Source organism: Simochromis diagramma, unplaced genomic scaffold (assembly GCF_900408965.1).
Source record: "Simochromis diagramma unplaced genomic scaffold, fSimDia1.1 OVJJ01000649.1, whole genome shotgun sequence".
Taxonomy (NCBI): Eukaryota; Metazoa; Chordata; class Actinopteri; order Cichliformes; family Cichlidae; genus Simochromis; species Simochromis diagramma.
This window is the reverse complement of record NW_024387444.1, coordinates 1,388,048-1,404,807: the sequence shown is the minus strand read 5'-3', so window position 1 is coordinate 1,404,807 and position 16,760 is coordinate 1,388,048. Positions and strand designations below refer to the sequence as shown.

The 16,760-nt window shown below is 41.5% G+C and overlaps 1 protein-coding gene across 4 annotated transcripts in view; it reads left to right on the top strand.

Annotated features, from left to right (window-relative positions):
• The first annotated feature begins 6,502 nt into the window (after positions 1 to 6,502).
• arid2 (AT rich interactive domain 2 (ARID, RFX-like)) overlaps positions 6,503 to 16,760 on the top strand; it is a 41,137-nt gene continuing 30,879 nt past the window's right edge. Inside the window, exons 1-4 of one of the 4 annotated variants that reach the window (XM_040013553.1) lie at positions 6,503 to 6,954; positions 9,774 to 9,959; positions 10,083 to 10,176; positions 11,130 to 11,227. In XM_040013553.1, coding sequence (XP_039869487.1) covers positions 9,868 to 9,959; positions 10,083 to 10,176; positions 11,130 to 11,227 — 284 coding nt within the window. In that variant the 5' untranslated portion in view covers positions 6,503 to 6,954; positions 9,774 to 9,867. The other 3 variants (XM_040013554.1, XM_040013551.1, XM_040013552.1) reach the window with 3 other exon arrangements.

Here is a 16,760-nt window from a genome sequence, read left to right as displayed (position 1 = left end):
GGGGGCGGAGCCTCAGCCTCACCTGAGGGTCATTTTACTGAAATCCATTCACAGAAAGAAAAAACATGGGAAAAGTGCATAACTCAGCAGTGAAGGCGTTCCAGTAGGAGTTTTCTTTGAAATAACCAATGACTGAAATGAACTATAGACTCAAACATTCACCTTTTCTTCTTCTGTGTTTTTGTTGTTTTTGTTTCTTGGTCATGTTGTATTAAAGAGTGCAACGATTCTCTCTGGAATTAAATGGGCAAGCATTTGTGTAGTTATAATTAGTTAAAGTTGTAAAAATATACTGAACATAAGCGTATATAGTATTCTATAATCCAATTTTTTATACCGTTAGGGGATTTTGAGGGCTCCGGCCCATTTTTCCAGCTTCCCTCTTCAAAATACTTTGAGCAGAGTTAAACGCAAACATATAGAAACCTGTACCTCACATTAACTCCAATACTCCAATGCTGCTTTAATATTGTGATAAAATGGGCTTGCTTGCTCCAAAGTACAAACATTTCATCACTGAGTTTCATTGTGTGCATTTTTGTTTATCCAATGTTGGATAACACCTTCCACCCACTCCATGACATGCTGGTCAGTCACAGGAGCACGTTCAGTGAGAGACTGAGATTACCGAAAAGCACCACTGAACGACACAGGAAATCTTTCCTGCCTGTGGCCATCTCCCTGTACAACGCATCCACTTAACACACTGGTTGCTGCTACAACTACACATGTTTCTTTTTCAGCTATTTATTTATGAGTGACTTATGTATGTATGTATGTATATATATGTATATATTGTACTATTCTTAGTTAGTGTATTGTCTGTCTTGTCTTAATGTTGGTTTATAATGGAGCACTGTAACAAAAAATAATTTCCCCCAGGGATCAATAAAGTATTCTGATTCTGATTCTGATTCTGATTTTCTCTCTCAAAGATACAGACAGGTGGCAGAAATACTGGTGCACATGGTATTGGTGTGCAATACAGCAAATTATTTTTGTCAGCGTCTCCACGCTTTCCCTAATGGTTGTGTGTTTCCCTGTGTGCCTCTCTGTGTGTTCAGTTCATATAATTTCCCAGTATAGTTTTGTATTACTTTCCTTTAAGCAAATAAAGGTTTGTTTTGAGTTCACGTTCCATCTGTCCATCCATCTGTCCACCTGTCCATCCGTCTGCGTTTGGGTCCTCTCCTGCCTGCTGTGCACAGCCGATTCTTGACAGTATCGATTTTATCGCACTAGTATCAATCTGATACCAATACCAGGATTGCTATCGATATTTACATTGATCTGCTCACAGTAAATACATTGAAATGCTGAGCGAAGCCAGCTGATTCTGTATTAAGATGGCAAGACTGAGAAGAAGATAAATGCTGGGGCACAACAATAAACAAGTGTATTGTGCTGTTATTGGTGGCACATAGTTCACATGGCAGTAGAGTGGCAATTCAAAGATAGAAATTGTAAGGTAAATGGTGAATGAGGGTTAATTTAAACATGTTCACTACAGGATTAGCAAAAAATATATATATTATTTTGGAAAATGTGGGAGATGCAAAGTCAGACGTCTAGCTTGAAGGACCCCTTGATGTTTTGGAGTCCCTGAAAAGTGTGCCAGTCCTGGTTGATATGTGTCAAACACATGAAGAAGAAGAACAAACACTGCCCTACTTTGTAGCCAACAATAAGAGGATGAGTCCCTGCACACACATCAAAGTATTTTTTAATGTACTATTCAGGGTCTCCTGAGGGGAAAAGAGATCAGGTTTGTGTTGAGTTTCAGCCACACCCTTGTCAGATGCCGTTTTTAAGTTTCCTGAAACTGAATAATGTTCAGTTGTCAAATAGAAAACACACGTGAAACGTGTTAAATGCTACTGGTGTAATGGATTTTGACATTTCACAACAAGCTGCTCATTTTTAATCATGAAATTTCATGATGGCCATACAATATTTGCTAATACTACCATAATTCAAGCCAAACCAGGCGTTATTAATAAGCTTGAAACAGCCTTGTAATACTAGTTGAAGCTGAGGACAAAGTCTGTTTTCCAATCCATGTTTCACTCCTCACTGCTGAGGTCTTTCTGCATTGTGATGTTTTTTCTCTGTTTGTTCAAATCTGTGTGTTTCAGTTATTACAAGTGAGCCACAGTTACTTCCTACAAACCGGGAAAGTGCCGGTTGGCAGTAAAAGGGTGACTCAGAGGGTGTTCTTTTATTGCCAGATCAATTCAGACGTTTAACAATCAATTTCTGGATTTTACTCGGGCGTGCCAGTTTCAGCTTAACACTTTATGAGAACAGAGCTGTTACTGATATTAGTAATGATTATCCACTCCAGTTAAGTCGGACTGTAAACCATTCATAAGACCAGAATATCTAGTGACACATAAGTGCCACCTAGTGACAGTGAACAGTTGTCATTGCATACAAACATTTTGTCTGCACTGCAACAGAGATGACATACAGGTATTCATTCTTTTCTGAGTTTGCTTCACTTACTACATCCTACCTATGCTTTCTTCTTCACCTCTCCTGTGTGCTGTTCATTGCCTTGGATGGTTGACCCCAGGGATTTAAATCTACCTTACAGATCTCTGCTCCTGACATGTTCACCTTTCCATCGGTCTCCGTATCATTCACACACATGTATTCTGTCTTCAGTGCATAACTCCGCCTCTGCAACCTCTCTTCCACCTGCTCCCTAATCTCACTATAGATCACAATCTACAAATATCATAGTCCACAGAGAATCCTGCCTGACGTTAGCTGTCAGTATGCCCATCACCGCTGCAAACAAGAAGGGGGTCAGAGCAGATCTAATCCCACCAGCAGCACCTTGAACCCGTCTGTCACTCCCATCACACACCTCCATACTGTCTCACTGTCCTCATACTCCTCTGCCACTCCTGACTTCCTGTCTTGGTACTCTATCATACTCTTTCTTTCATCTACAAAGATATAGCACAGCTCCTTCTGACTTTCTTATACTTCCCCATCAAACTCAAAGCAAACATCACATCTGTACACTCTTTCTTTTTTTAGTATGAAGTCATACTGCTATTCACTGATTGTCACCTTTGTTCTGAGCCTAGCTTCGACAGCTCTTCCCCACAGCTTCATGATTTGGTTAAGCAACTTCCCTCTAACCCTCTTTAGTTACTACAGCTCTGCACATCAGTCAGTGCACGGCTTCTCCATTCTTCAGTCATCCTAACTCTCCAAGATTGTCTTAAACAGTCTGGTTAGAAAGTCCACTGATCTCTCTCCTAAAAATCTTCATCACTCTAAAGGTATGTCAACTGCACCAAAAACCTTTCCACTTTTCACCCTCTTCATAGTTGCGCTCAGCTAATCATTCAAGGCCAAAAGGGATTGCCACAATATTGTGACATTAAATCAGCATCCAACTGGGACAAAATGTTTGTGAAGTATTTGGGATTACTGGAATTTCACAGAATTCACAAATCTAGACGAACAATTCAACTAAATTAAAAACAAATAATTTACTTTTCATGTTTTGATGCATGGAAAGGTATCTGAATTCTGAAAAAACAGCTCCTCCATAAGCTACTGAGAGTCCAGTGATCCAATAATTAAAAAAACTGTGGTTTGTAGTTTCATCCCACTTAAAAAAAAAAAGGTCAAGTCTGTTTACTGACAAAGTTTGTCCTTTTCTAGAAAGAATGGCTGGTGTGGATCATATGTGGATTGCAAAAACTTTCACAGGACCATCGACGAGTCCCTGCAAAAGAGGAAAAGACTACAGAAAATACAGAAAGTGAGTGTTCAACAGTCCTAATAACAGCACCTGTCTACAAATCCTACTGTCTGCTGCTAATCTCTCAGAAAAAGAGGACAAAAAGAGACCAAAGAACCTTTGTGAGGAGAGCATGGTGGAGGGAGAATCATTTTTTGTGCTGCTTTTTCCTTTTAGTTTGTGCTTCTAGAGTAAGAAATTCACTTAAAGAGGTGTGACATTTTATAATAGCGCGAAACACTAGATTCTACCTTGAACCTTTTAAAACTTTATTACTGCACTTTATTATTTCTGCAAATTGCATTCTTATTCACTTTATGTCTGTTTTCACTTTCTGATGGTAAAGTTAAATGGAAGAAATTACATTTAATGTCCATCACTTATACAATTCGGGGTTAGTGAGCTTATCCCCATCAGCCAGCCTGTCTGCCATTGGGTGAGAGGTTCCCAGTCTGGGCTAAATTTTGTGTCCAAATGCACAAGTGTTATTTTAGGACTGCCTCAACATTTCTCGTGAAAAAGCCAAGACAAAAAATTCAGGATTAAGATTCAGGTTTTGACTTTTTAGACAAGCACCAAGGGGACACAGATTTTGCAACACTGTGTACCAGACTCTGGCACTTTCTCCTTCTAAGGCTGAGATCTGTGGATTCAGTGATTTCTTTTTACAAAGCACTTCCAATCTCATCTTTTTAAATTTGCTTTTGGGGTAATTATCCTTCATTTGTCCACATAAAAGCTTCCTTGACATTAAAATGTATTTTTTAAGAGACACCTGGTCTAAAGGGCAGCAGATGTTGCAACATACAATAATAAGAAAACACAACTGATATTCAGTACAAATAAGTGAACACTAACATGTGCGTCATGTGCAATAACATATCACTAAAAGAGCAACATTAAAAGCAGTCATAGCAATTCTACCCCGCCTTTAAGATCTCCCCCATCGTAACCTGTTGTGACAATTTCCGATCCTTTTAAAGATTAGATGTGTAAGGAACAGCTTATTTTAGATTGTTAGCCATCTAAAATAAGCTTAGACTCCTGTAAGCGGCACTAGTTTGCTTGAGGGTGGTAGTGGAGGAGACAGGAGGGTGGGCAGGTAGGTGGATGAAGGCAGGGAGTGAACTAATGGGAGATTTCAGACGGAATGAACCAGCTTGGGTTCAGCAAGAGAGTAGATCCAGCGAGAAGGCCGCTCCTCGGCCACACAGAGAGCTCTGGATTGCAAGGAAACAAAGACATTAATGTCAGGAACACTCGAGGAGTCCAATTACCACACAGACTATCCAGGCAGAGGCTGGTTCAAAAATTCAGTTAAATGAGGCGGCAGGTGAGCAACAGGTGTGGTGGCCTAAGAGCGGGAAGACGAGGCTCCGCCCACAGGAGGAACTATGCCTGCCTAACTCAACCTAACAAGTGCAGACCATGACCTGGGACACTTTCCTGTAAAACCAGCAGTGCAACCACTGAACCACCATGTTATCTTGCAAAGAGAGGCAGTGACCCAAAGGGCACAAGTTAGACAACAGCAAAATGATTAAAAAAAGAAGGGCCATGTTTTTGGACGGCTGGGTCCAAATCCCGGTTTTTAATTCATTTGAATTATGATTTATAATTTGTAATATGATTTGATGAAAGCTCTGTTTTGTAAGTTGGAATGATCCTTGTAATGCGAAAATCATTAAGTATCGACAACATTGTGATTTTATTACATTTGGATCACTCTACAGCAATGGTGAAGTGTGGGTGATGCAGAGCAGGTTGTCTAAAGGGGGCCTTGGGGTGGCACTGACCCTCCCTTAGCTGTGACACAAATATGTCAGAACCTTTTTAAAATAAGTTTTATTCACATTATTATATTTTTTATAATAAATATATATAAAGATAATATCAACTAATTAGTACATCTTAAAAAAATACAATTTGATACTGCATCACCCAAAAAATTAACAGCATGAAAACATTGAATTTTATGCATTATTTTACCAAAGTAAAATACCAAACTATTGTATCCGTAGAGAAGAATCATGTGAATAACATCTTTCCTCCTTGGCAGCTTGGGGAGGAGAGTTTCGCTTATTGTTCTAGTCCAAGTTTTTTTCTCTTTACTGAGCTTCAGTTTTTCAGTTTCTCCATCTGCTGGCGGAGCATCATCAGAGACGGTGACTCCAACAGAGCAACTCTGAAATGCTTTTTGAATCATGAGAGGTCCCTGAACAGTCATTCGTCATATACATCCATCAGTAGAACGACACCAGCTTGTTCAGAATGTACAGAACTTTAAACACATCAACATCACTTCATGAATACAGAATTTCCTTTAAAAATCCCTGTGTTACTTCATAAACCTCTCAGTGGTTTGCACCACAGTAGATCTCTGACTTGCTGTCTATAACCCAATCAAACCTCTCAGGTCATCAGCGGCACATCTTTCAACTCTTCCCAAGGTTCTTGGCAAGGTTTTATTGTTGTTTTTATTGCTTTAAGGTATATTAGATCTATATAGGCTTTTATCTTTTACGTTAAGCACACTGAGCTGGCACGTAATGAAATGTGCTATATAAATAAAATTGCCATGACTAATCCTGACCGCCTCCTGCACCACTTACTTGACAGACAGTGGGGTCACTGACTCAGGTCTGCTGCCATGAAACAGATATGGAAACACTTTAATGTTACATATTATCACCAACTATGATACAATGTATCTGTGTCGCAGAGAATCATCCGACTCCAACGTCCTCCATAACGTCCTTTTATTTCCATCTTGGAGGGATTTTTGAAGTCATGTTCACAGTAAAGAGACAGGCCTGTTGTCTCACTGATTCACATACTAACACAAATACGCAACCTGATCAATAACCAAAATTAAAGTACTTATTTTCATTCTACAACCAACTTTTTAAATTACACTATTTCCATCTGCATTAGGATCAGTCTCCACCCCATGCAGCTCCCTCCCTTAATCTCCCAGCATGCATCCTGCTCCAACTGTAGCACTGTATCCAGTTTAAAATCTCTCAACTGATCCCTCATTATGTTCCTAAGGCAATGAGGGGACTCTTCACTACCCCTCCACACAATGCCTGTCTACCAGAAGATGGAGCCCTTTTCCACCAAACGACTTCTCAACACTATGACTCCTGTGCGATAAGAGCTCCGGCAGAGGCCACAGGGTGGAGGGAAGTGTAAGGACGTTACATGCGGTTAGCATCCCACTGGGATCTTTTGTCTGCGTGCTTGCAGGCAGCTTGGGCTAACTGCCCCCATTTGCGCCATATGTCATGAGAGGCCTGACTGTCACATCACATGAGGACCTCTGTAGTGATGGCATAACTGATTGTGGAGCTTTCAAATGCAGCCACAGCACACTATTCATCGCTTCATTAATGTATTATAATGAATGGAGGAAAGACAGAGCTATGTTGTTCCCCAATGTGCGCTTTAGGGATATGAATTAATAATGGTGAATGTGATTTGTAGTATTTTTCTTTCACCTTAGTTGGTACATTTATGATTGTGGGAGGAAGGAAATGAGCTGGAGATTAGCTGATAAAACTTTTCTACTTATAAACAAGTATAAGGTGATTGACTTTCTTGAACCATGCAAGCATTTCAAGGTTCCTGTGATTTATCATACAACAGGCTAAGGATTTATTAGAACAAACAGCTAATCTTTAGAAGTAGTATTTATTCACTTGTTTAGTCCAAAAAAATTCCTCAAAAGTACTTCACTATAAGAATAAAGCCACTAACGCAGGCTCTGTTAAAATCTTAACTATTCTAAAAGAATAGTTCTAAAATTTGAACGCAGTATCCAACAATTCCACTCTTTATTAGTTGTTAATCAATTCCGCTGGTTTTCGTTTACTTATGACACTCAAATGCACAGAATAAACATTTTGGTGTTTGACAGTAAACTGTCACAGCATTTACGAACGTTTCTGCCCTAAATGTTAGCAGAGGTCCATTTTACTGACAACGCGTAATAAACGACCATTTCGCTCTGCATTTACATTTGCTATCTCGGCAAAACCGGTCGGTGGTGGTAGCATTAACCCCAAAAATCCAAATATAATAAAAAACAATTTACTGACAATTTTCGACTGTTAAAATTAAGTTTTAAATGCTGTTTGGCTTAGCTACAACTGCTCTGTGATCGCACGCACGCACCACGGCTAGCCTGTAGCTACAAAACTTAGCACGCCCTTAACAGTGTTAGCCTTCTGTTAAGGCTAGAGATTGTTAGCCAAATCTCTTGAGAGTAATAAAAGGGTTTTAGCGGTTGATGAATGTAGGGAAAATATGCATCCTTGTTGCCTGCTTGTGAGCTTCTATGTAAGCAGCTGGCATACGGAGAGGTAACTTTGTTAGCAGTGATTACAGGGGATTGGAATCTGACAGGCTAAAGTAGGAAGCAGGCACCGCTACCGTCCAAAGAGTTCACGGAGGCAACAATTTCTTTCCAGAAAAAGCGCTTATTATCGAGTGGCAGTGAAAAAGAGTAGAACTAGATTTCACGTCGGCGTAAAATATGACAGAGTAGCTGGCTTTGCGCGATTCCCTCAGAAAAGATTAGTGACGAATTTTGCTAACGCTCGCTAAAGCTAACGGGCTAGCGCCTAACCGACACGTTAGCCCAGAATTCGGTTGACGGGTGGGGAGTCCAAACAGGCGCGAGGTGAGCTCCGCTGCGCCGCACATTGTTTGCAAAAAAGAGCCCAATTTCGAAAACCACGCGCAGGGACATGCACTTTTCCACTGTCTAGTGTCAATTCCTCAAAATGGGGTCTGCTAACGTACGTCTCCGCCATTTTGTGACAGGTTTTTCATTGAGCAAAGGGGTACGTGTAATGGTTGAATGTAACCCCATCAAGAAGATATCCGCTTGGCAGTTGTAGGAAAAAGGGATCAGGAGTAATTTCCAACCATCCCGTGAGATAACGTCGTTTTGAAGTGGTCAGCAAGGGATAGTGGCAGCTTACCAGAAAAAAGAAAGCAGCATGGCAGGAAAAAAACACACTTGAAGACTGTATTGAACATATGCAAACTACCCAAAACCTTAACTTTAAAGTTAGCAATTACAGTGTGCAGGGAAATTTTGCACCACCATAAATGCTACACAGTCACTGTGAACACATAAGATTTCCCTGATCTCTGCACCAGGATACTGTGCAATGTAAACATTTAGGTAATATCACCATTAAAAGGGAAATTGTTTACAGGATTTAAAAAAAATATATATATATATATATATATAAAGACTATTATTAATTTACTGATATTTTGATCGCTATATTCATTCATTTCTGAAGGAGATGAACAGTGTATCTTTACTTCTTATTCTACTGTAGAAAAGCATAATAAAAATATCTTGTCAGTTTATAAAGAGTTTCTGTAAAGGCTATTTTGAAATAATTTTACTGCATTTTTTTTCCTTTTATAAAAATATTCAGCGATTAATATGTTCTCGTATTTTATTGGTAAAATAAGGGTGCTCAATTAATTAGTGTTATCCCCTCCCCCACGGGACATTTCCAAGTACCTCCTGACCCGTTTTCCACACGGAGGGAAGAGGGCAGACGGTCCCTAAAAAAGAAAACAGTCTCTATTGTTCCAGCGGTCGCTCGGTTCTGGACGGTGCAGTTCCTCTTTCGGGCATAGAGGTCGCTGCACGCATGGTAGGCCGGCCTCCGCGGCCTTCACATCTTTTTGTCTGAGAACTGGATCCCTCTGCCGCTCTACAGTGTGTGCGATAGCCTCGGAGCTGCGTCCGTAACACACTGTCAAACCACTCCAAACGAATACAACCGCGACCAAAAGCATTAATTCAACACCTTCTGCCATGGCGTTTCTAACCTGCCGGTAAATCGGTCGTATTTGCGACTGTTCGCTGGAACTTAGTACGGGCTTGAATCGGGCTTGCTTTCTGTGTGCATCAGTCTTTATTAGCGAGCTGCCGCTCTTCTTGCTATCAGCTATTTCTTTAACTTTTTTAAACACTCAGCTTGGCGAATGACTGAGCGCCGGCGGAGTATGGGATCCTTGGTGTCTTAAGAAGCGACTGAAGTGGGGTATAACCGTTTTTGCATGCAAAAACAATGGCAAATTCGACGGGGAAAAATCTACTAGATCAGCGAAGGAAAGGACAGGCTTTCCTGGACGAGCTGCGGCAATTTCACCAAAGCAGAGGGTGAGATTGGGGCGTCTTTATTTCCAAGAAATATAACTTTAAATCACCATTGCATGCAGCGGCGAGTTTGCCAGAAGTGTTATTTAAACAAATGTGGATTTATTTCTTGTGTTTTTCCAACAGATCGCCGTTCAAGAAGATTCCTATCGTGGGTGGGAAAGAGCTGGATCTGAATGCTCTCTATATCAGAGTCGTCTCTTTAGGTGGCTTTGCTAAGGTGAGTGCGAACTAAAAGTGTTATTTTCTCCACACTCTGCCTTCCGTGGACTTCCCGGTGGACCACTCCACAACTCCGCATGGGTAACACGGGACAAGTGTAAGCTTCCAGAACAGCGTTAGTGGGTCGGTGTTGGCCTTGTGCTAGTTTGCCATGTATCTCTATGTAATGTGGTGGCTTGTGTTGTTGTGTGTGGTTTGAATTGAGTGTACAACCGCTCCGAGTCAGAGTGCAGTTGGAGCGACTCAAAATTAGCGGGCACGTTTAACATCGATTATCGGCTCGGAGCCCGGCCTAGGAAAACACCGCTTAGGTCGCGGCGTCTCGCCCGGGGTTTTACCGGTAGTTTTCACCCGGGAGGGGGGGGGGGGAAGCCTGAATTTTCTTTCTCGCCATAGCCATCTTTCTTCGGCTTCATGGCTGATGACAAAATGTAGGCCTCACAGGCCCATGCAGTGCATACAGTAAACGCTACCAAAAGCCCACTCCTAATTCAAACGGGTCGCCTCAAGCTAAAGCATTTGTTTACCGCCGGGGGCAGTTTGCTGGAGTTTAGCCCCGCTAGGTTTTAACGCCAAAAATGAGGAAAGTCAAGTTAGCTCGTTAGCTACAGTGCTAACTAGCCTGAACAGTAACGATAATGACCTAAAGGGAGTCAGGCAGTTGTACCTATTGTACTCAATTGTAAATAAGCACGGCTAATAAACACATGTGAGGCTAAACTTATAAAAATAATAATTTTATACTAAACACTCTGGTGTTTTTCCCTCCTCCTAAAATATTTTAGAGCAGTTTCCAAAAGTTATTGATTAATGATTCTAGTGTTGCCTCATTTTTTTTGCGGGGGGAACCTGTGGCAGACCAGATGGCTTGCTGTCGGTGTAACCGCTCTTTTTTTGTTTGTGGTTCGCCGGTGTTTTTCATCTCTTAACGAACTCATTTCTTCTTTTCAGGTATCTGACAAAAACCAATGGATTGAACTTGGAGAGGAGTTTAACTTTCCGAGGAGTTGTTCCAACGCTGCATTCGCTTTAAAACAGTACTACCTTCGGTAAGTGGCACGGAGCATGCAGCTCTTGTCCTCTCAGGTAGCATGTGGGAAGTGTTTACAAATGTAGAGATGGAGTCAGCATGCAGGATCCAGCCCTCTCTGCGCCTCTCTGCTGGGAAGCTGCACTAGGACAACATTGTGTCAGGCAGCTTAAGTTTCTATTGTGTACTTTTGCTGTGGCAGGGCTAGATAAGAACACCAGTCTTAAATGTGAGGGCTGTCAAGTGTGGATCGTAGCGTTGTGTTTTTTTTTTTTTTGTTTTGTTTTGTTTTTTGGAGCACGGTTTAAAGCAGGATTTTTGTATGTCAAACTGGTGAAAATGTTGTAGCCAGGAGAGGACATTTGGTTTTGATGCACCACTGAGCAGATATGTGGGCTCTGATGTGCATTTCACACAGCCCCCCTCCAAAACTCTTAACCCAAGTTATCTGTCATGATGAGAGTCTGCCTTCTCCAACAGCTGGCATTTGTGGTTTTGGTGCTGGCCTCTTTCGCTGTACTCCTTTCCTCATGCATGCAACGATTGTTCCCCTCACCAGCACCTGCCTACGAGGGATCACACCTGCAGTGAAACACTTGTAATCCGCTCGTGGATGTTTTGCAAGTTTCTATGTCAACAAGTTAACTGCTGCTAGTTCACAGATTACCCACAGTTATGGATGCAGTTAGAATTGGTCAAAGTCTTAATACCTCCTTGGTTACAAAGTATTAACCTGCTACATATCAGTGTTAATGGCAGAATGCGTTACAAGACAGCTTTTCTCAAGCAAATGATCATGTGATTTGGTGCAATGGTCCACTAGGAAGCCCTGACCTCTGACAAGACAGCAGTTGGTCGTCTCTAGTCCTCCTCCTACTACAGTGCGAGTAGCTGCAGTGCAAAGTTGTTTGGTTTTCTGTGCTGGGATTTATGCAGATATCCTCACAGCCTAAGTAAAACTTAACAGACATAAGACCCTTTTTTCTTTTCTTTTTTTGCCTGTGTCTAACAGGTTTAGTATTTCTTTGGATTTCTTTAAGTTTGCTTTGCGTGGACAATTTGAGCAATAAATGCAGCTGTTATTTTATGTCAACACCACATTCATAAATACCAGATGCAAACTTGAGTCAGAAAATGATATAAATAAACGTTACGGCCATCTGAGACTCTTTCACCTGTCTTGCTGAGCTTAGTCACTGTAATTATTGCCTATAATATTGGGAAGGAAGATGAGACATAGAGGAAAGGAGGCCTCGCTTACAGCTGCTGCGCTCTTGTGTCACGAGAGCCTTCGGAGCTGCTTTCTAAAGTTTATCTGAGGCGGCTCGGTGTAGTGGATGTCAGAGGCAGCGAGCAGCGAGGGCTTGTCTTGCTTCAACTGCCGCTGATAATGAAGAGACTATTCTCTCTTCCCTGCATGCTGTCCCGTCCCCCCCCCCCCCCCCCCTTTACTTTTGCCTGGCAAAAAGTGGGTGAATGTTGTAAATGCTGTGGAGGAAATTTCTCTTTTGCTGTCTCGCGGGGGGTTCAGAGGTCATAGGCAGGTACACAGGGTTCAGATTCAGTGTCTGATTCAGTGTCTCTCTCTCTCAAGGACACTTGAGCTGGGTGGATGTTTGCTAATATCAGTTAACCTTGATTATCCAGTTAAATGACCAGCTGTAACCACTGACAGCCTGGCAGTTTGTGAGCAATGTTTGCTCCTTTAACTATTGTGAACACACAGGCAACAGTTTGTGTTTTATAAGTGATGATTAAGGGTATTGTCAGGTTGGGTGCAGTTTATTTTTTTTATTTTTATTTTTTTAGTCTGCTATCTTAAACAGGCCCATCTTAAAGTGTTCATTCCTTATTTATTTTATCCACTCTCTGAATTATTTTCCAAGAGTTCCCAGGTAGAAAAGTACAGCTCTGAAAACCTTCACCAGGATCCCACCGCCTGTTGCCCTGACTTCTTTTCTCTGAATGAATGGGACGATCACGATGTGCCCCCCCTCTCTGGTCAGCGCTTCCCACTCAGCGCAGAGTAATAAGCAGCGCTGAAGTTCAGTGCCAGCTCCCACTGCCATCTATTTGATATCTGAATGTCACTGTAATAAGTGAGCGACGCGTGCCAGAAACATTTTTCCAGCTCGTTTTCAACGTGTTGTGAGCGCTGCTTTGACATCAATCTTCACCAATGGTACTGATTTCATTTCAACTTCAGGGGTGGACGGATTCGCGTCTGGATCAAAGCACCAGCTTCAGATCACTCTGACACTCTGAGGGCGCAGTCAAGACGCAGCTCTGTTTTTGGGCTTGTTTACTGGCAGTGTCGGGGCACGAGATACATATGTAAATAAGAGGTGCGACATTAAGAAAATCCCTGATCAGTCAGTCAGACATACAGAAGGATGTTGTCCAAGGGTGGGCGGTGAAGGAGAGTGTTAAATAATATATTGAATATGGCCAGGACTTGTACACAACATGAAAAAGTGTGAAAATTTAAAGGGATTTAAGGAGTTTGGGGAGATAATAGGACAGTCTGCTACATCACTGCAGCCAGTTTATACGTTTCCCCTCCAAATCTGTTCCTGTCAGCCTGCTACCTTTTTCCCCCTTCTATAATTTGACATATCTATATGTACTCTATCCTGAATTTTGCTGGATTGGCCTCCAGTTACTCAACACTGCTTCCACTTTTTCCCATGGCTGCAACGATTCAAGTGATTCTCAGTCAACACAATTTCACATCTCCCACGGTTTTCTCTTCCATTAGTAGTTTCATATTATTTGGAAGTGGTTTGGAGCAAACTTTGAACCTTCACAACCTTGTTTTTTTTTTTTTTTTTTTTTTGTTGTTGTTCCCACTAATACACCATCATGCAGTTTGTTCGGGCAAACTCTGTAATTTGAGAGTGAATGAAGAGTGTTTTGAAATAGCTTTAGTCTTCGACTACTTTTTGTTCCCAAACTGAGGCGTGCTGTACCTAGAAACCAAGTCAGGTGACGGATACCCCGCTTTAACCTTTGTTTGCCCTCGCTGCTGCAACCCCATTGGGAGGAAATAGGGCCCTTGAGCCTGACATCAAGGAACATTCACTCCAGCTTCTGCAAAAGCTCAAATGGACAATTTATCAGTTGTTTTATTTTGTACTTATGGCTTATTCTGGCTTTCAGTAACACATTTAAACTGTTAAACGGGGAGAGTTTTCAGAAAGCCCCTTGTGTTATATTTACTTATCCAAATGCCTTCTTTCAAAATGCATTTATGTTGAAATCATAAGTCTGATTTGATGAGCACACGTGACAGTGATCTGTTGACATGTTCATTCATGAGTGTTTCAAATTGGATTCACCTTTTGACTCATGCTATGCTTATGAGTTTGCTTTTTTTTTTTTTTTTTTTTTTCTTCAATACTGTGGTTAGACAAACAGAAACAGGTCTTTGTGTATACTGCTTGATGCTGAATCAGCCAACACTAAGCGATCTGTCTCCAGAGTTCAGCAGGGTGCTTCTTGTGCAGACCGCTCTTTAAAAGCTAACAGCAACACGGAGAAGCAGGTGCAATCCCGCTCATGGGTTTATTCATTTCACTCAATAGTAGGATGTTTCACATCAAGTCCTCTTCTGTTAGCTGTGCATTTCTCAACTGTTTCTGCCTTGTGACCCTTCTTTTAGACCCTTACAATTAGAAGGTGGTACACTCATGTGAGCATGACATCACTGCTAGTGGATTATGATTAATGCAAATTTATGCTTATTTGAATCTATGTTCTTAGGAGAAAGTGTCAAATGAATAGAATCGTATCAACCTTGGAGATCTTGTGTCCTGTCACTCTGTCTGCATAGTGAACCATGCTTTGCCCAAAGAGACAGAAACCTTTTGAAGTAACTGCAACTTTCAGGGATAACATCTGTTAATAGATCTACATTGCAGTCGAAGAATGAAATATAAACATTGCTTTTGGTTTGGGATACTTTCACCGCTGCCCTGTTGGTGTTTTCAAACTAGATGTGACGAGTAGGAATGGATATGACTAAAACTCATTGGTTAATGGGTTGTCGGTCACACGTTTTCTGACTCTTAAAATGAGCAAAATTCACAACATGGACTTTATGTTCTGGTTAGTCGTCCCCCCCCCCCCCCCCCCCGCCACCCCGGGGATCACCCCCTGGTGTGCACTGAAAGGATGTATGTCTAAGGCACTTGTACCTTGACTTTGATGTAGCTTCTGGGTCTGAAAAGCAATCTTTTGTACTGTCTATGGTGGCAGTCGGTTTAGATTGATGTGTTATTTATGGTAGGTTGCATTTGAGTGCATGTGCACTGCAACAGGAGACATGCATGCATTCTCAAATTAAATATGAAGTCACACCTGTTTTTTGTTTTTGTTTGTTTGTTTGCTTTTATTTGTAGCTATGTATGGACTCTTCCTCTGCTATTGTAGCTTTGGTGAGCATGACACATGAACCAGTTCTCCACCTGCTGCAGGTTCTGGTTAGAATGGCTTTTCAGAGCTGGTGGAGCTGGAGTATGTCCGGTATAGGGAGAAATCCTCTTTGGGGAAGCAGTTAAGGGCTGATTCTGGTCTTAGAGTAATGGTTAATGGTAAAAACAAACGAGTTGATAAATGTCCAATAAATCAGCTGTTACACATTCTACACGGATCTTCCAGATAAAGTGTGGAATCACCGCTAACGACACATATCTGTGCAGTTCGTTAAACATCAGGTCTTCAGCTTTACACACGTGATATTCCTGTTTCTAGAAGGCAACAAACCAATGAAAACACAACATTGAACTATTGCCCAGCTTTTGGACTGCACACATATTTTTCTAGCAGGTGTTAATTTTCACACCTTTTTATCAGATTATGCCATGCACCGTGATGGCTGTTTGGTGCCACTCTGCTTCCTGTGCCATGCTGCACAGCCTCCTGTAAGTTCTCCTGAAACATCTGGATGAAGTGGCGTTTGATTTGGCTTGCATTAGCTCTCTTTGTATTCCTCCTGCTCCATCCTAGCTGCTGCTCAGGGTCGCCTAAATGAAGATGAGTTATCGAGAGAGGCATGTGGACCAGTGCCGCCTCCTGTGGTTTTATATGCATTAGTAGAAGATGTTGCACAATACAAGAGCAAACCTTCTATCACAGATAACATCTGAAGGCTCTTGGGACTTTTTTTTTTTTTTTTTTTTTTTTTTGGGTCTGTCTGTAATTTGACCTGCCCTCCAGCAGTGTTGGCCACCACTGATAGCCTAATCTCCTTCTCTCAGTTTCCTTGCTAACAGGCAGATGTATTTGGCAGAGCCACAACCAGACTTTACCATTTTCTTAAGCTCTTTAGCAGAACTGCATGACTTAGCTTGCGGTTTGCTTTTAACTGGAGTTTATTCTCTGTATTTTAGTCAATCCCAAGTTAATAGCAACCCGTCTCTTAAAAGAGTAAACTCTCTAAAGAGTAAATCTCTAATGTTCTAGTGCTGGAAGACACCCATGATAAGATTATGTACATGCTATATAGACAATTAAAGCAAGCACTAGTGAGAAACACTTTATAAGCCCATACA